An 18,397-nucleotide genomic window follows, 5' to 3' on the forward strand; every position below is an offset into this window, starting at 1 on the left:
TCCGTCCCGCTGCCTCCCTGGACAGGACCCTCTTGGGGTGGCGCCGCAGGGACCCCTCGCTGGGTCGATGCTGAGCGTCCCGGGGCCTTGGGTGCGGTGGGTAAGCAGGAGGCGACATCCTGCCCGTGGATGTCCCCTCCACTGCGAGGACAGAATGGAAGCAACGAGAGAGCAAATAAACTGCGTGTTCGAAGGAAATGATGCTACGGAACAGGGGAAGGAAAGTAGAAAGGGCACAGAGGTGGGGCAGGGACAGGCCGGCCGGCCGCGGTGCTGGGAGGGCCGAGGCCCCCGTGACAGGAGGTCGGGGAGAGCAGCCTGGTGGATGCTGCAGGAGGACGGGTAGGAGGTGCATGCCGCGCAAAGGTCCTGGGGCAGATGTGGGCCTGGTGGTCAGGGGTGACCAAGGGGAACCTCGGGCTGGAGTTGAGGGGTCAAGGTCAGAGTCCAGGCAGGTCAGGTGGGACCTTACGGCCACTGAGGCCTTTGCTTCTAGACGAGCAGGAGCTGACATGAGGGCACAGGCGGGAGCAGGGGGGCAAGAGCCCGCCACCTCAATGGGGCTGTGGGAGCCCTGCCTGCACCCCGCATCTGCCCCCCAAGTACACGGAGCATGAAGGTCACCCAGGGACTGTGGCGCCGTCACCAGGCACCCAGCCTTGTTGGCACTCCGCTAGGACCTCGTCCCCCACGCGTGAGTGGGGGCCCTCCGCAAGGTCCAGGGCCAGGGAGCCTGGGGGCCCACAGCAGCCCCTGTTCCTGCTTCCGAGACCCTGGTCCGGTCAGGCTCAGCCCCAGGCACCTGGCCTTCCGGACGTGCTCCCAGCAAGGAGCCGCGGAGCTGCGGGGGACGACTGTGCTTGCGGAGGACAAGCCCCTTCACTCCCGCCCTTCACCAGCCCTCGGGGTCCAGGCCACACCTCCCTGCTTCCGGAGTGTGCCTGCCCCCCCCACAACCCTCCCCGGGGCCTGGGCCAGCCTGGGACACCTCTCTCCTCTCTCTCCTTCTGTCTGTCTTGGCGTCTCTCCCTCCGTCTCTGTCTCTGCGGTGGCCTGTGCCTGCCCGGCCTGCATTGTTATCTCGGAACGAGACGCCCCTAAATTCTGACCTGATCGCTCCCTTGCGGTCTCCACCCCTCCCTAGTCCCCTGTCCTGGGGCAAAGGTCAGATTCCTGAGCTCACCCCTCTCTGAGTGGCCCTCGCCCGTCCTCACCGTCCTCACGCGAAGAACCCTCGGATGTCAGTGTGAACGGTCTCACGGGGTGGGGTCGGGGTCAGGGCATCCCGTGCCCAGCCTTGGGGATGTTATTATCCGGTGGCACAGGTCCCCGGGGAGCCTGACAAGCAGACAGTCGCCGTGACGGAGCCCGTCCCCCTGGGAAGGACCAGGTGGCAGGGAGAGCTTGGTGCCCCGCTGACCCCAAAAGCTGGTCGGAGGCCGGGGACGGGCGTTGCCGGGGAAAGTCCTGTGGGCGGGCCGGGCGCTGCGTGGCCACTCACCAGAGGCGCGGCGGCCGGCGAGCAGCCAGGACTGCGGTGGGGTTTCGGGAACTGAGTTGGGAGGGGCCCCCGTCATCCCTGCACACAACCTTCACCCCGAGGTCCCTGCTCTGCCTCAGTCTCTGCTCAGACGCCAAACCCTGGGCGGGGTTCTCTTCTGGCCCCCCAGCCTTGCCCCCGAGGGCACCGAGTAGTGGCCAGGGGTGTGGGGGGCTGCCCCACGCAAGGCACTGGACGCAAGGGACTCCAGCTGCCCCAGGGAGAGGCTGGGTGGCGGACGAGTGATGCCTCGGGGAAGTCCGTGGACCAGAGAGCCCTGGAGCCCAGTCTGGGTCCCTGAGTCCTAGAGGCCCTGAGTCCACAATAGCTCTGGGTCCCCATATGCCAGAGCTTGGCCCAGGAGGGGTCTGGGCAGCCCCAAGCTTGGTGTGAACAGGGCAGTGGGCTGCTCCCAGGGCCCAGGGTCCCCCTCATGTCCTGGACTGGGATGGAGGCTCAGGGATGCCCCAGCACTCAGCCTGCTGGCAGAGAGCTGGGGAGACAGGGCCGCTCAGGGCTGCGCTCTGCTTCGGGGTGGGGGGTGTGGCCACGAGAGAGCATCCCGGGGTCGGGGAGGAGCAGCGTCCCGCCGAGTCCGCCAGGCTATTGAGCTGGGGGTGTGGGTCTGGCCCAGGAGCACCCTGGGGGGTGGGGGACGGCAGACTCGGGCGTTTACACAGCGGGAGGGGCTGGCTGGCACCTGCAGAGCTGCTTCCGAGGGTCTGCCGAGCCTCCGCAGATAAGGCATTAACAGCTGGGGCGGACTGGCCGTCAGATCTGCTGACGCCAGGCGCCTGGGGCAAGGTGCCAAAGGTTCCCTATAAAGTGCCGGGGCTCTGGGCCACTGGCCACTCACCCTCCGGCTGCTGGCCTGCCTCTGTGGGGAGGGACCTGCCTGGTGACCACCATGGTGAGGCTCGTGCTGCCCAACCCGGGCCTGGAGGCCCGGATACCCTCTCTCGGCCAGCTGGAGACCATCGAGGCGGAGGAGGCCAGCTCCCGGCCCAAGTGGGACAACAAGGCCCAGTACATGCTCACGTGCGTGGGCTTCTGCGTGGGCCTGGGCAATGTGTGGCGTTTCCCTTACCTGTGCCAGAGCCACGGCGGAGGTAGGCCACGGGGCTGGAGGGACGGGGGACGGCAGACAGGGGCCTGGGGTGAGTGGCGCCACGTTCCCCTGGGACGCCAGCACCCCCGGGCCGCGGGCAGGACGGCACGCATTTGTGCCTTCCCTCGGAGCGCCACGTGCCTCCACGCGTGTGCCGGGGGCCGGGCCGGGCCGGGCAGGGCTGGGCTGGGTGGCCCGTGGTCCGGGGCCATCTGTTCCCAGCTCATGGCAGGAAGTGAGGGATGTCCACGGCCCTGACCCTGCGCGCCCAAGTGTCCAGGTGTGGGGAGCCCTGCCCTGTTCTCGAACACATCTGACCTGCATGTGGGGGTCTAAGAGGAGCCGGCCACTGCTCCGGATGGAGCCCGCCCCCCCGAGTCTGGCAGGGCAACGAGCCCAGCTGTCTTCGTGTCCACCATGGGGCCCCATCTCAGCTCTCCCTGTGCTTGGTGCGTGTCCTAAGGCCAGAGCTGGTGCCACCTTCCTGGAGGGACGGGGGCAGGCGACCCGCACAAGGCCACCCTGGCCTCGACCCCTCCTGCCCCCTCCAGAGGCCTCTGGGGGCCTTGCCTGCAGCCCAGGGGTCTCTTTCCACAGGTTGAGGCTGCCCCTCCCCCACCCACAGGTCCCCCAGGGATGCTGGGTCAGTGTCCTCATGGCCTTGTCCCCTTGCCCACCCTCCCAGTGTCCGTGGGCTCCGGGATGTCCGTGTGTCCATGGCTCCTGCCTGCCAGCCCTGACAGGGGCGAAGGCAGAGGGGTCTGGCTCTGTGAGCCGGCTGGCGGCTGCTCTGCGGACACAGGTGCTCCGGGGACGGGGGGCAGCAGGGGCTGTCTTCCTTCTGTCTCTGAAGGACCTACAGGCTCTTGCCTGGGCTTTGGGATGTGGAAGTTTGCTCAGGAAAAGCAGAAGTGGTTCCAGGTCAAGCCCAGCAGCCCTGAGCTCCCACGCTTTGTCTTTCCTTCCTGTGCTTCTGGGAGGTGGGGACCGTGGCGCTGGGGGCAGGGGGGTGAGAGATGGGTCCCCAGGAACAGAGCCCCTGATGTCAGCGCCGCTTCCTTCTGAGACTGCCCGGTAACCTGCCCCCCGGGGTGAGAGCGGGCACTGGGCCGTGTCAGGAAAGGTCCTCCGACTGGGAGCAATTCTTGTGTGTGGCCCCAGGCGGGGGATGTCGGGGATGTCGGACCAGAGGACTACAGAGCCGGAGTCCGTGTGGCCTCTCGGCTCCTCCCCTGAACTCCCCGCCCTGGGCCGCTGGCTCTCTGGGCACGGGCTCCCCTCGCCGAACACATCTCGGGCTGGGCTTTGCTTCAGGAGATCCCCATGAGCTCAAAGAGCACGGTCCTTCTAGGCCTTGGCCAAGGGGAGCCCGCGCTGGCCCTCCCGGGCCCTTCCCTTCGCAGCCGGCAAGCTCTGGAGGGCTGGGCCTGGGCTGTACCCTTGCAGCCTTAAGTCACACTGGCCACCCTGACCAGGAGGCCCTCGGGCTGGAGGCCACTGCGCTTCCGTCTCTGGCCCCCAGCCCCATCCTGGCTGCCGGGAGCAGTGCTCATGGGTGCGGGACCCCCAGCCTCCTCCCCAAGCTCTGTCTGTAGTGACCTCACGGCTCCCTGCCGACCGGGGGTGCACCGGGGCTGGGTGGGCCCAGGGGACGGGGAAGGGGTGGCAAGGCCCCTTTGGGCAGAGCCTTCTGGGCCTAGGAGGGCCGCGTTGTGAGCTCCAGGGTGCAGGCCCCAGGGGAGGAGGGCCCCAGGAGTCAACCCAAGGTGGCGCCCCTCCCAGGGTCACGACCTCCAGGTCCTGGACAAGCTGCCGCCCCTGGGTGCCCTCCCCAAGGCCGGCTGAGAGCGGGGCCGCGCCCCGGGGCACTCCAGGTGCTGACTGGGACCCCCAGAGCAGACAGGCAGCTGGAAGGGAGGCCAGGGGTGGGCCAGACCCAGGGAGTGAGGAGCTCACGGCCGCGGCATCTTCCCCGCACAGGACCGCTGTCTGGCCCGCGGGTCTGTGACTGGCGCCGGCTGCTCAGAGCTACGGGCAGGGGGCCAGAAGGCCAGGAAGGCCCTGGGGGAGGGGCCGAGAGGCCATCCTCAGCTGCCTTTAGGGACCCGTGCTGGTCTGTGGGCCCCTGGGGGAGGCGGCCGGTGCCCCCAGCACACCTGCTGCTCAGCCCATCCGCAAGGATGCCATGTTTCCCGGACCGCTGCGGGTGATCGGGAAAAGCCCAAGTGCGACCCGCACCACGGGCGGCCTGTCGAGGGTTTGCGATCAACCCTCCAGCCTCCCGGGCGCCTCCACAGCCCAGCACGTGTCTGCCGGCCGTGACCCTGCGCCTGGCTGGGGGCTCACAGGGCTCCTCTCTGGCAGACCTGCTCAGCGCCCCCCTGCCCCAGTCTCCCCGCCAGGGTTATGTGCTGGCAGGTGCGTCTCCTGCGGGCACCAGCCGCTCCTCCTGCCCCGCCCGCCGCCTCCACCTGTCCACCCACCCAGCGGGCGCCGGGCAGCACCAGGAGGCCCGTCTCCCAGGACCTTTGGAAGCACATCTGGGCGCCACGGTGCCCGCCTCTGCTCCCTGCTTCCCCACCTCGCCCCAGGCGCTGGTTCTGAAAGGAAAGCCGTGTGTCCCTGGGGCTTTCCCTGGACCAGGTATTGCTGGAGAACATGCTTGTCCTGGGGACGAGCAAGGGGCCGAGGTCCCGGGGCTGGGGGCGCCAGGGGGGGCGGGCCTCAGGGGACCCAGAGGGCTCCGCTGGGGGGTGGTGTGGACGCGTCCCCCAGGCTCCCACTCTCTCCCTCCACGGCCGTGCCCGCTGCAAGCCGAGCCTGAGGCACAGGGATCCACTGGTCTGTGGGCCCGGAGGGGCTCCTGTGAGGGAGGGTGCCGGGAGCGCAGGCAGTGGCAGACGCGCCCTGGATAAGGGGGTCTCCCAGTGAGGTTTCCAAGCATGAATAGGAGTTTCCTGCCGGCGATTGAGGGGCGGGGAGACCGGTGCTGAGAGCAGCATCACGAGACAAGCCACGGGATGGAAGGGCGTTTGCAGACTTGGTGTGCTGCCGTGCGCGTGTTTTCTTGGTACTTTTGCTCCAAGGTTTTCAGATTAAGCCCCTAAGGAGACGTTGGAAAGGAAAGTCTTTTCTTTTTGTAACTAGACCCTCACTGACACGGGGACCCAGCGAGCAGGTCCTGCTGGGCTCTGAGTGGCCCGGGCTGTGCCCTCATACCCAGGGGGCATCTAGCTGGTGGCTCTTCCTCTCCTGGTACCTGTCCTTGGATTTGCTTTTATGTCATTGTCAAGCCCACACCCGTGAGTTCCTGGAACTTGGACCCCTGCCTCTGACGCAGCCCCAGCTTCTGAAGGAGCCTGGTTCTGGAGCCCCGGCTAGGGATTGAGGCCACTCGGGCAGTCCTATGTGTAGGACAACGACCCATGGCAGGAGGCCTGGCGCTCCCAGCACGAGGACCCCACAGACAGAAGGACGGAGACATGTGAGAGCGAGGAGAGAGAGGGCTGTGGCTCTGTCCCCCTCACACACCCATGCAGGCACCGACACACGCACACATGTGGACACGCCCACCCACTCGCGCACCTGCACACAAGGACACTCACGCCCGCAGGCACGTACGTGTGGACACACAGTGCCCCCGCCTGCCTCCCCCGGGGCCCTCTAGGTCAGGGTCTGAGCCCCACCCTGACCAGGAGAGCAGCACCCGAGGTGGAGGCGGCTGGCGCAGGCGTGGGTGTGGGAGGAGTGGGGTTGGGGTGACGGGCATGACAGATTCGAGGAGCAGGACAAGCAGAACGAGCAAGTTGGGCAAGGAGCAGGGGGCGGTGTGGCTTCAGGCCAGGGGCTAGAGAACATGGGAGAAAGGACGCGGGGGCGGGGGGTGGGGAGCAGAGCGGCCTGAGGCTGTCCCAGATGCCCCTGCTCTTGGGACGGGACCCCAGGCCGGGCAGGGGCCAGTACCGTCCCTCAGCAGGTCATGGCCGGCCCCCATCAGCGCGGACCGAGAGCCATCCCGGCGAGAAAACAGCCCAGTTCAAGGGTCTCGGTCCACAGGGGTCTAGGGAGTCCAGCGCCTGTGGCTACCAGGCAGGGACCCAAATCCCCTGTCAGTCCTGAAGCAGGAAGCGTCCGGTCTCCGCCACAGAGCCGCATCCTGGCCCGCGTCCAGGCCGGGGGGGACCACGGCTGCGCTCATCACTGCTGGGCCACACTCAGCACCGTCCCCCGCCGTGGTTGCGCCTGGAAAGCCTCCTGGGCTCCCGGGCAGTCTGGGGACCCCAGTGGTCGCCTTTACAATTTCCCTCCTCGACCTGCTCTCCGGCACCAAAGCTGGGGGTTTTGTGAGATGCCGGGGGTCCTGGTGACTCCACGAGGGCGGTGAGGCCCCTGCTCGCGCGCGTCCATGCTGGCTTCCCGAGGCTCAGAATGACTCCCTCTGGTGTGCGACCTCCGGGTCAGCCTCGGAACCCTGGGCTCGCGGGACCTGTGCCCTCTGACCCTTCCCCACCGCCCAGCGGAGGCTGCCGAGCCCCCCCACGCTCCGTCTAGCACAGCGACCCCGGCGCTCATTCCCAGGGGCCGCCGTGGGCTGCGGACAGACGCTACCGCGGGGCAACGGTGCAAGGCAGCTCCGTGGCAAATGGTGCCTGTGGCCGTGAGGTCCCAGGCCGGTGTTTGTGCTGCCATTCTGAGGCGCCGTCAACAAGCACCGTGTCCCCAGGGGCCCCCCCGTGCTGCCCCCGGCCCCCACTGCCGCCTTCTCCCTACGCAGGCGCCTTTATGATTCCGTTCCTCATCCTGCTGGTCCTGGAGGGCATCCCCCTGCTGCACCTGGAGTTCGCCATCGGGCAGAGGCTGCGGAAGGGGAGTGTGGGCGTCTGGAGCTCCATCCACCCGGCCCTGAAGGGCGTCGGTGCGTGTCCGGGGCCCTGCCCAGAGCCAGGGTTCACAGCGGCAACCCCCCTTCCTTCTCTGCCTAATTTCAGGGACAGGAGGGGCCCAGGGCTCCACGCCCAGGCCTGTGCAAACCCATCCTTGGGATCTCAGGGGACCGTGGGCCACAGGTCCAGGCCCCATCACTGCCGGCTACCAGGGACCAGCCGGGCAGCTGAGGCCATCCTGAGACCCAGGTGCCCAGGGCATGAGGGTACAGACATGCATGGAGTGTAGAGCCCCTCCTCCCCGCCCAGATCAGGGCTCAGCAATGGCCAGACTGACCAGGAGGGGCGCTGACCACGGAGTTCCTTCCTAGCACTGACCCCTCCCCCAGTGCCGGCCCCTCCCCCCCAGAGCGGACCCCTCCCAGTGCTGACCTCCCCGTCATCCCCGCAACGCCCCCCACTCCTGAGCAGTGACGGTCTCGTCCCCCAGGCATTGCGTCCATGTTCGTGTCCTTCATGGTGGGCTACTACTACAACACCATCATCGCCTGGGTCATGTGGTACTTCTTCAACTCCTTCCAGGACCCCCTGCCCTGGAGCGAGTGCCCACTCAACGCCAACCGGACGGGTGAGACTTGGCGGGGCCGCGGTGGGGGCGGGGCCCCGGCGCTGGCGGTGGGGGGAGCCGCGCCCTGGGACAGGCGGCCCACGGCCCACGAAGAGCTGTGATTTCCAAGTTCCGGAGCCGCCGTAGCTCAGGTCTTGCAAAACCAGAGCCCGTTTAAGGCTTCCCTCTCGGGAGGGGTGGCAGCACCTGTGTTGTTACGGAGGAGACGGGACACCTGCCCACCTGTCCCCGCCAAGCAGGCAGTGGATGTGGAGTTCCAGGTGCCCCAGAGAGCTGCTCCCCAACATCTGCAGGGCAGTGTCCCGCTTCCCACTGGCCTTTCCTGCGCAGTCCCCAGAGGCTCTGCAGAGCGCTCTCGCCCCTCACTGTCTGCTCCTTCTGGGGGTCGAGGGCCCTCAGGGAAAGGGGGAGCGGGCCCTAGGCTGTGGCCCGTGAGGGCCTGGGGACGCGTGAGAGCAGGGGCGGGGCTATGGGCACACACGCCCATCGGGACGTGGGCAGCCTGTGTTGTGAGCGTGGGTCGGACAAGCAGATGTGGCCAGTGTGGTTTGCTGCACGGATCCCTCCGGATGTGCTTGGACGGGAGCCGGCAAGGCAGGCCCTCGGAGTCGAGAAAGGACGAGACCCACCCCCATGGCCTCTCTTGCTGCTTTCAGGGACCTTTCAGGTCACGGTCCCTATCTCGGGAGATGGGGTCGGGGTCCTCCAGGACTGATGGCTTCCCTCTTCTCGGGGTGTCAGGCTGGCCTGGAAGGACACCCAGGACCCTGGAGGCCAAAGGGATGAGACCGTGTGAGATTGAACACTGTGGCCCGGGGTGGGCCTCAGCCCGGGAACCGGAGAGACCTGTGACCCGTGCGCGGCAGAGCCCCTGGCCGAGGGCCGACTCCCAGCTCAGCCTGTGGGTCTCTCATGTGCCTGTAGCGGGGCAAGAGGGAGAAGGGAGGCAGCGGAGGCCTTGTGTGCACAGGCGCGTGGGTGTGCGTGTGTGCACACTCGTGCCGCGAGTCGTGTCTGCGTGAGGTGCACGTGTTTGTGCGAATGTGCACGTGTGCGGGCGTGTCTGTGTGCACGTGTGCGGGCGTGCACAGGCATGCTTGTGTGCACAGAGGAGTGTGTACGTTGTCCCTACTGTCACTGTCCCGAGGCACAGCTCGGGGCTGGGCTCCTGTCCTCTGCGGCGGCTCGCACTCCCTGACCCGCTCTGACTGGTGGGGACGCCCGCCCCAGGCTACGTGGACGAGTGTGCCCGCAGCTCCTCCGTGGACTATTTCTGGTACCGGGAGACCCTCAACATCTCCACCTCCATCAGCGACTCCGGCTCCATCCAGTGGTGGGTCCTGCTCTGCCTGACCTGTGCCTGGAGCGTCCTCTACGTCTGCACCATCCGCGGGATCGAGACCACCGGGAAGGTACTGGAGGGGGTCACGCTCAGCCGCTGCGAGGGCCCCGCGTGTCCACTGTCGGGGAGGGGCCTCTGCTGCCCCTGAGCTCAAAGGGCTGCAGGCAAGTGGCTGCGAGAGCTCGGACCGGGGAGCCGGACCACCGCAGTTTCAGGACGTGGGTAGCGTGGGGATGGGCGCCTCTTCCTGCTTGCAGCCTGGGGCCGGGCACACAGGGAGGGGCGGGCCGCAGGTCCCACACTGTCACCCCTTCTCCTCGGGAGCCTGCTTGGCTCCACCAGCCCGTTGGCCCACACCTGCCCTGTCCGCAGGCTGTGTATATCACCTCTACGCTGCCCTACGTCGTCCTAACCATCTTCCTCATCCGCGGCCTGACGCTGAAGGGAGCCACCAACGGCATCGTGTTCCTCTTCACGCCCAACGTGAGTCTCCCACGGTCGGCCCAGGCCCAGAGGGCCCAGCAGAGGCCAGGCTGGGGGACGGCCAGCTCTGGGCCCCTCGTGGCATCCAGGCAGGGCCTGTCTGCTCGATGGTGACCATGTGGACTGAGGGCGGCCACCACGGGCTGTGCACCAGCTGTCCCCTCCAGGAGCCCTGCGTCCCCGTCCCCAGACCTTCCAAGCATGACTGAGGGTCTCTGTCCGGCTGCAGGTCACGGAGCTGGCCAACCCCGTCACCTGGCTGGATGCGGGGGCTCAGGTCTTCTACTCCTTCTCACTGGCCTTTGGGGGCCTCATCTCCTTCTCCAGCTACAACTCTGTGCAGTGAGTGTCGGGGGCTCTGCCTGCCCGCCCTGTGCCTTGGCTCCCCAGCCCCAGGGCGGGTGAGTGGAGGAAGGCGTAAGGGTGGCCCCGCTGACCCCGGGTCCCTGTAGGGCTGTGCCCGTGGGTGCAAAGAGGTGTGCTGCGGCCTCAGGAGGGCTTTCAGGAGTGAGGAACCCCAGGGAGAGCCGTTTACGACCCGACCTCCCCTGGTGTCTTTGCCCCAGCGATCACGAGCGCTGGTGTTCACCACCCCTACGCCCCGTTGTGCCTCAGCACCCAGAACCCCAGGAGGGCTGGCCCCTGCTGTCCACCACGGCCTGACACCTTTGTGGAAGGGGTCCAAACTGCAAGGGCCCTTCACCTCCACAAGCATTATGGGCACCTCCCTGTGCCCCACCTGGTGCACCAGGACCGTCCTGCTGGGACCCGTGGTCCCGCAGAGAGACAGACAAGCCACGGGAGTAGACGGGACGGGCGTAGGGCCAGGTGGGCTCACCCGCTGGCTGTGGTGTTGGCGGGACGGGGGCAGCCGAGGGGACGGGCCTGACAGCAGGTGCTTCCTCAGCCGGGGCCGTTTGCCAACTCAGTGCTCACCAGCGACTAGTGCAGTCACATTCCCGGCTCTGCCAGCCCCGGCACCAGCCCCAGAGCACGCCCTCGCCCCAAGGGAGACCTGCGCCCGTGTGCCCTCGCACCCACCCCTGCCCCCCGCCCGCTCCCTTGCTGGGCAGACTGGCCTGTTCCCAGCCTTTCACCATATGGACGGCCAGGAGCCGTCCTCCGTGCTGGCTTCCGTCCCTGAGCAGGACTTCCTCGGCGTCCACCCCTGCCGCAGCCTGTGTCACGCCTCCTGCCCTTCGCGCCGAGGATGCCCAGGCGTGGACGGGCCACACGGTCGCCCTCCCCCTCCCACGATGGACACAGGAGCTGTTTCCACCTTCTGGCGATGGCGAACATTCGTGTCCGAGCTCGGGGGCTGACGTGCCTTCGCTGCCCGTGGGGCGCCGGGGCGGGGCTGCTCTGGAGTTAAGGGCTCAGGGAGTGGTTTCCACGAGCCCACCCCACCTCCCGCCCCCAGCCATGCAGCAGCACCCGATCCCTGCTCGCCCTTGCCAGTGCCGGTCATCGGCCCCCACGCCGGCGGCCAGAAGCATCCGAAAGGGTGTGGGTCCTGGCGGGTGGGGCTGGGGCGTCGGTGTGTTCTCGAAGTGCTGAGCCAGGGTATGGGCTTCAGGTGTCCAGTGCAGGGGGCAGGGCCCAGCCCGTCTCCTCGAGGTCCCACGACCCGGGGCAGGTCTCCAGGGCCAGCGTGGCGGCGGCCTGGGGACACGGTGGGAAGGGAAGCGCGGGGTGGGCTGCGTCCCTCGTGGCTGCACCCTCCCCACTGGGCACCCCGTGCCTGTGCCGATTGGGTGCTGACTCCGGCGGGCGGGCGTCCCCGTGGGCCGTGACCAGACGCCATTCTCACACAGCAACAACTGCGAGATGGACGCTGTGATCGTGTCGGTCATCAACGGCTTCACGTCCGTGTACGCGGCCACCGTGGTCTACTCCATCATCGGCTTCCGCGCCACGGAGCGCTTTGACGACTGTTTCAACACGTACGTGGTGGCCCCCTGCCCCGGAGCTCGCGTATGGTCTCCGGGGAGCCGCCAGCCTGCAGCCAGCCCCCTGTCTTCCCAGGAACATCCTGACGCTCATGAATGGGTTCGACCTGCCCGAGGGCAACGTGACGCAGGAGAACTTCGAGGAGATGAAGCTTTGGTGCAACAGCTCAGATCCCGAGGCCTTCGCAAGGCTGCGCTTCCAGACCTGTGACATGAACAGCTTCCTCTCAGAGGTTGGGCCCCCGGGGGGTGCTCCGGGGATCCCTGGGCTGGGGCAGGGGGTGAAGGCGCCGTGCTTCCCCGTGAGCCGAGATCTGACAGGCCCGGAGTCCCAGCTGCCACAGAGCCTGTGCCCCAGGCCTAAGGCCAAGGCTGGGCCCTGGGGCCCCAGCGGCCTGGCCCCCTGCAGTGCCCGGCGTCAAACACGCCAATACCCCCAGGTCCACAAGTGCTGGAACTCCACCGACAAACACACAGACGTGCGCTGACCGAGCCCCCGCCCAGCTCTCCTCGCGGGCCTGGCTGACTCCGGGCTGGCTGACCCTGCCCCTGTCCCAGGGCAGAGCCGTGCTCTGCAAGCCGTCCTCTGAGGCACAGATGGCTCTAAACGCCAGGCTCGATGAGCAGCAAAGCTGGCACGCGGTCAGGATTTATGGGCCAATGTGACTTAAATTTTGAATTTTCTACTTTGGACTCATGCGCTATCTGGGGACATGTCACACATGTTCAGGGCCTGGCATGGAGTCCAGTGGCCGGGGGGCGACAGGCTCCACAGGAGCGAGGTGTGCCAGAGAGAGCACAGCCAGCAGAGCAGGGGGGCGACCGGAGGGTCCCCTCACCAAGTCTGTCCCCCGATACATGCTGGACAAGGGGTGGCGTTGTCCGAGGGCACCGGAGCCTCTGAATTCCTTCTCCTCTGGAAGCCGAGGGAGGAGTCAGTGCTCGGGGCTGTGCACGGAGCATCCCCGGGGCGCTGAGTCCCAGCCCCACCACCCCGCACCCTGCCCAGGGTCCAGCCGGTGCTTCTGCCCTGGTTTTGCCTTCTCACGAAGTTCTGCAGGGAGAATGGAGAGTTTGTGTCCCGGGGCTGGCTGGCCTCTCACTCCCGTCCACCCACGGGGGTCGAGCTGCTCCCCTGTGCGACGCACGGATGCTGGCCGCTCCCCTTTCCTCCTAAACTCCACGCGCGGCCCCGGGGACGATCCGTGCGTGGAAGGCAGGAGCCGTGTCCTCTGAACTTGCAAATGCTGTGAAGTCGCTTTGGGAGCCCTGACTTGGGAGCGAGTTCCGGGGACAGGGGCAGCCCGGCAGGGAGCGCTGGGTCCAGGGCGCCTCACTCAGCCGTCAACCCCGCTGGACACACCTCGGGGGAGGAGCTGAAACAGGGGTCTCGCAGACCCGCGTGGGGCTTCTGCCCCTGTCCGGCGTTGGAGCCCACGCCCCGCCCGCGGCCGCTCAGCTGGGCCCACTGGCCGCAGGTCCGGGACGTCTGCTCTGGGCACTGGCTCAGGCCTCGTGGAGGTCACCCCACACCCTGAGCCCAGCTGTGCGGCGTGCGTCTCAGCGAGCAGATGGTCTCTGCAGGAGCAAGGGTCTGTCTGGGCAGCCCGGGGCCCTGACGGCCGCTGAGCAGGGCAGCCCTTTCCTGGTCGTCAGACTAGTTCAGCTTTAAAAATACAGCGGGGCCTAGAACACAGGTTCTGGTTTTTTCTCCGAACGGCTCGGCTCAGCCCTCTGCTCGCCCGGCGGGGCTCTGCGGCTGCGGCGCTGTCTGGGGAGGATGGGGCCTGGGAGGGTCCCTGGGGGACCTCGTTCCTCTGTGACACTGCCCCACCCCTGCAGGGCGTGGAGGGCACCGGGCTGGCCTTCATCGTCTTCACAGAGGCCATCACCAAGATGCCCTTGTCCCCGCTGTGGTCCGTGCTGTTCTTCATCATGCTGTTCTGCCTGGGCCTGTCGTCCATGTTCGGGAACATGGAGGGCGTGGTCGTGCCCCTGCAGGACCTCAGGATCATCCCGAAGAAGTGGCCCAAGGAGCTGCTCACGGGTGCGTGGGGCCGGGGCTGCGAGCACGGCTCCCGGGGCGCGGCCAGGGCACGGGGCCTCCGTCCGCAGCGGCCTCATTCTCTGCCCCACAGGCCTCATCTGCCTGGGGACGTACCTGCTGGCCTTAATCTTCACGCTTAACTCCGGCCAGTACTGGCTCTCCCTGCTGGACGGCTACGCAGGCTCCATCCCCCTGCTCGTCATCGCCTTCTGCGAGATGTTCGCCGTCGTGTACGTGTACGGCGTGGACAGGTAGGAGGGAGACCGTGGACCGTGGCGGCGGGCGGTTTCCAGCGGGGGTAAGCGGGTCAGGTTTTGGGGGGGGTGGGACAGCCCCGCCGGGACTCGGGGCCGAACGTGCACGGGCCTGACGCCCGTGTGGCCGAGGGCAGAGGGGCTGGGCCACGGACGGATGTCCCCTGGAGCAGTCCGCACAGTGTGCCCTCCAGCTTCCAGACGCTTCCGGACCCGGCAGACGGGGCACTCGCCGGCATGTCGGGGGCGGAAGGAAAGCAAAGTGCTCCCGTGGAGGGAAGTCGAGACCGTGTGGCCAGAGCCGCAGGGTAGGAAAGGTCGTCACTGAACCACCAGTTGAAAGTGAAGCACTACCACGTCCCGTGCAGGCGGCCGGAGTCCCACACAGGCCGCCCGAGACACGGGCGCTGACGGGCCGGGTGGGCCGACCAGCCCCGGGGCTGGGGTACGGGCAGCAGACGTGAGGGCCAGGTGTGGGCAGCAGGGGCTGCCCCATGGGGTCCCAAGGAGGCCACCAGGCCCAAGGGGAGGGGGCTCCAGGCCTTTCTAGACAGAGAGAAGAACAGTGGGTGAGCAGGCTCGTCTGAGGTCTATGTGGCCAGACACTTAGGACATCAGGCCCTGATCAGAAAGGACCCCAGGCCCAGAACATGGCACCTGGGCTCCCGCTGGGAGATGGGCTCCCCAGGGCCTCAGAGACCACCTGCCTGCGTCTGTTACTATAAAGCACGTACAAGCCGTTGGAGGGCCTCCTCCACCCACAAGAGCTCCCCGCGCGAATGCGGATTTCCACAACACACTGTGAACCCGCCTGGGAGCCAGGGATTGGGGGGGGGGGGCTGCGGCCACGACACCACCAGACGCTGCGGGGGAAGGCTGCTGTGCCCGCCGCAGGTTGTGACGCAGACCTGTGACAGCCTGCACGAGGGCACGGCCGTCTGGGACCGTCTGAGGACAGTCTGAAGCCGGACGCTGGCAGAGCTCCGTTCAACACACCGTAGGGAGGACATCCCTGTGCACAGGAGAGTCCTGCTGGGTCCCACCTGGGGACGAGGCCTGGGCAGTAGTGTCCCTTGGACTCTCTGTGGCCCTGGACAGCGCGTGGCCACGTTCTGCGTGCTCCATGCCAACATCTAGAGACAGTGGACTCTGGTGCAGAAGAGTCCAGCCCGGACAGGCGGGAGACGGTGCAGGGCCACAGCCCTGGTGGGAGTCTGGGACCGGGCTGCTGGCCGGGCCACCCTCCACCCTAGATGCACGGGCTGCAGCTCTGCATGAGTCCACGCGGCGAGTTTACAGTCTGGAGCTCCGGGCAGCGGCACTGCGGACAGTGGAGCGTCCCGCTGGCCTCCTAAGGCGGCTTCTGACGCAGGAACTGGGCTCTCCTGGAGGGGCGGGTCTCTGGGCAGAGGAAGACCGGGCTGCGGCACCGGAGATGGCGACGCCGTCAGGGTTGCACGGCCGGCCGCCCTCTGCTGCGCCAGGGTCACTGGCCTGTGGAGAAACCCCTGATGGCTTCCTTCCCGCCTTGTGTCCAGGTTTAACAGGGACATTGAGTTCATGATCGGCCACAAGCCCAACATCTTCTGGCAAGTCGCATGGAGAGTGGCCAGCCCGCTGCTCATGCTGGTCATCTTCCTGTTCTTCCTCGTGGTCAAGGTCAACGAGGAGCTGGTCTACAGCGTCTGGGACCCTGCCTACGTGAGTCGCCGGGCTGCCGGGAGGGGCAGGGGGGGTCTTGCTCCTGCAGGGTGGGGAGCCTGGGGTGTACCTCCCCTCCCCCACAAGGGCCAGGAGCTGACCCGCGGGGGCGGGGGCGCCTGCCCCGAGGGAGACCCTGCGGGCTGCTCACTGCCGCTCTCTCCGCAGGGAGAATTCCCCAAATCCCAGAAGGTCACATACCCCGGCTGGGTGTACGCTGTGGTTGTCATCGTGGCTGGGGTGCCCTGCCTGGTCATCCCCGGCTTTGCCGTCTACAAGCTGCTCCGGGACCGCTGCCAGAGGCCAGGGGACCGCCAGGGGCTGGTCAGTGGACTGTCCACGGCCTCCATCAATGGGGACCTGAAGTCCTGAGTGGCCCAGCCCGGCGTGTGCGGCCGTTGGTGTTGGGGAGGTTCCAGGCCACACACGTGAGAGTGCTTGCACATGTGAGTGTTTGTGTGTTTATGTACACTGCAGGATCACACATGTGTGAGTGTGCACAAGTGTGTGTGTGAGTGTGTGTGAGTGTGCTCGTGCTGCCCAGGTATGTGGGGGTGTGCGTGTGTGCGTGTGCAGAAGTTCGTGTACACGTGTGAGAGTGTGACATGTAGACGGTGCATGGGGAGCTGTAGGGAAGCGTGTGTGATGTGTGTGTGTGCACATGTGTTTGAGGACGTGGTGGGTGTGTGCATACATGTGCCGTGTGCATGACTGTGGTACATGGGTGTGTTGTATAAACATGTTTGTGCACACACGGCCATGTGTGCATGTGTGCGTGTACACACACACACACCTGCTGCACACACACACACACACACACCTGCTGCACAACCCTAGGGCCCTTGCACCTGCTTTGTCACGGGTGTGGTGGGGCAGGTGCCGCTGCCGGGTCCTGCCACGTCGGCGCCGATGGAGAGTCCCGGCTGGGGTGCCGTGGGGAGGCCGTGCCTGCCGAGCGGCCAGCGGGAAACGGAGCGGGTGCTCCCTCGGCCGCTCAGCTCCAGTCCTATCGACCCTGGACCCAGGAGCTCACAGCGAGGTTGGGGTACTGGTCCCCCGCGATGAGAATGGCCCTTCTCGAGTCCCTAGCTGTGAGCTCTGGAAGACTCTGCGGAGTCCCTCGGAGGCCTGGCCGCCCGCCTGCCGGCCTTGGCAGGATACGGGCTCCGAGACCGCCGACCCCGTTAATCACTGCTCCTGGCGGCCGCGGATGGGTGACCGCTCGACAAAACTCAACTCGGCCTAAGTGAAGGCGGAAACCAGCCTTTGAGTTTTCGTAAGAGGGCATATTCCCTGCATGAATTTTTAGCTAGGTGCTGGAAAAGGCGAGTTACAGGGTAACTGGGCCATAGCCACCAAGGTCGAGGACTGTCCGTGTGTCCCGAACTCGGCAGGGACCGGGAAGCCCACGTCCTCGGCGTCCCTCGGTGAGGCTGGTGCCGGCTCTCCCCTCCCCATCATGGGAAGGGTTGTTTTCTGGGATTCGACAGCCTGTCTCAGCCAGAGTCACTGGGCACCTAGGGTGGCCGTGTTAATGAGCTCACCTCCGCTCTCCTTGGAAAAATCTCAGTTTATGTAGCTGGGTTTTCTGATCATCCGCTAGGCCGGGGTGGGGACCTGGGCGGAGCATGGATCCCTAAGCCATGTCCCCCCTACTCGGTTGCCCCAGGGCCCTGTCCCTGTCCCCCTGCCTCCCGCTCCTCGGTGACACAGAGTTCAGACCTGCAGCCCCGCTGTGAACCTCCAAACACCGGTGTCTGCTGTCCTCTTACGCTGCTGGTCGCCTGGCTGCCTACAGAATCCTCAGGGGCTAACGGCCCGCTGTGCAGGGTCCCCCGTCCCGCCACACTCCAGCCTCCGCCTTCTCCCAAAGCCCCCCCAGCGGAGAGACCAGCAAGCAGCCCCCCAGGGGTACACCACCCGCCCAGGGCGTGTGAGGAGGAGACGGGCGGGGGTGGCCCCGGGAGCCCACCCAGTCATTCTGTCCCCTGAAGAGCGCCTTGTTTTGCAGACCTGGCGTATTTGCAAGTTGTTGGAAATGCGGGATTTGTGGGCATAACATGCACCTGTCTAAGTAAATCACTATTTCATAGTCTCAGCCTAAGTGTTGTCTAGATGCAGAGGGTTGAGTGCACAGCAGGGCCCCGTCACTCAGGGGAGCGCAGGACCGCGGTTCTGGGGGGGTCGTTTTCTCTGGAGAAGTCATGACACAAAACTGCTGCGTCTACGGGGCCCTGGGCATGGTGTGTGGCCCTGCAGAGGCAGGAGGAGCGTGGGCGGTGGACTCGGTCGTGGTGAGGTCAGGATCCCTAAGTGAGGTCAGGTCCGCGGGGCTGGGGGCTGTACTCCTGCCCTCCCCATGCTTCTCTTCTCTTTCTCCCATTCCTCTCCCACCCAAGAGTCAGCGGAAATGTGTCCACCACGGCCCACACCTCTGTGACCCACATATTCAGGCCCATGTG

General features: G+C 66.7%; 1 protein-coding gene across 1 annotated transcript; it reads left to right on the forward strand.

Moving 5' to 3' along the window:
• The first annotated feature begins 2,248 nt into the window (after positions 1-2,248).
• On the forward strand, positions 2,249-18,033 carry SLC6A19 (solute carrier family 6 member 19). Its single transcript, XM_059416821.1, has 12 exons — positions 2,249-2,649; positions 7,423-7,563; positions 8,022-8,159; positions 9,390-9,571; positions 9,874-9,984; positions 10,214-10,326; positions 11,799-11,927; positions 12,010-12,166; positions 13,776-13,980; positions 14,072-14,231; positions 15,773-15,935; positions 16,104-18,033. Exons 1-12 carry the CDS (start codon positions 2,448-2,450, stop codon positions 16,305-16,307), a joined length of 1,905 nt encoding a protein of 634 aa, XP_059272804.1. The 5' UTR covers positions 2,249-2,447; the 3' UTR covers positions 16,308-18,033.
• Positions 18,034-18,397: the final 364 nt, after the last annotated feature.

The sequence above is a fragment of the Mustela nigripes genome, chromosome 12 (assembly GCF_022355385.1).
Source record: "Mustela nigripes isolate SB6536 chromosome 12, MUSNIG.SB6536, whole genome shotgun sequence".
In the NCBI taxonomy this organism is placed as follows: Eukaryota; Metazoa; Chordata; class Mammalia; order Carnivora; family Mustelidae; genus Mustela; species Mustela nigripes.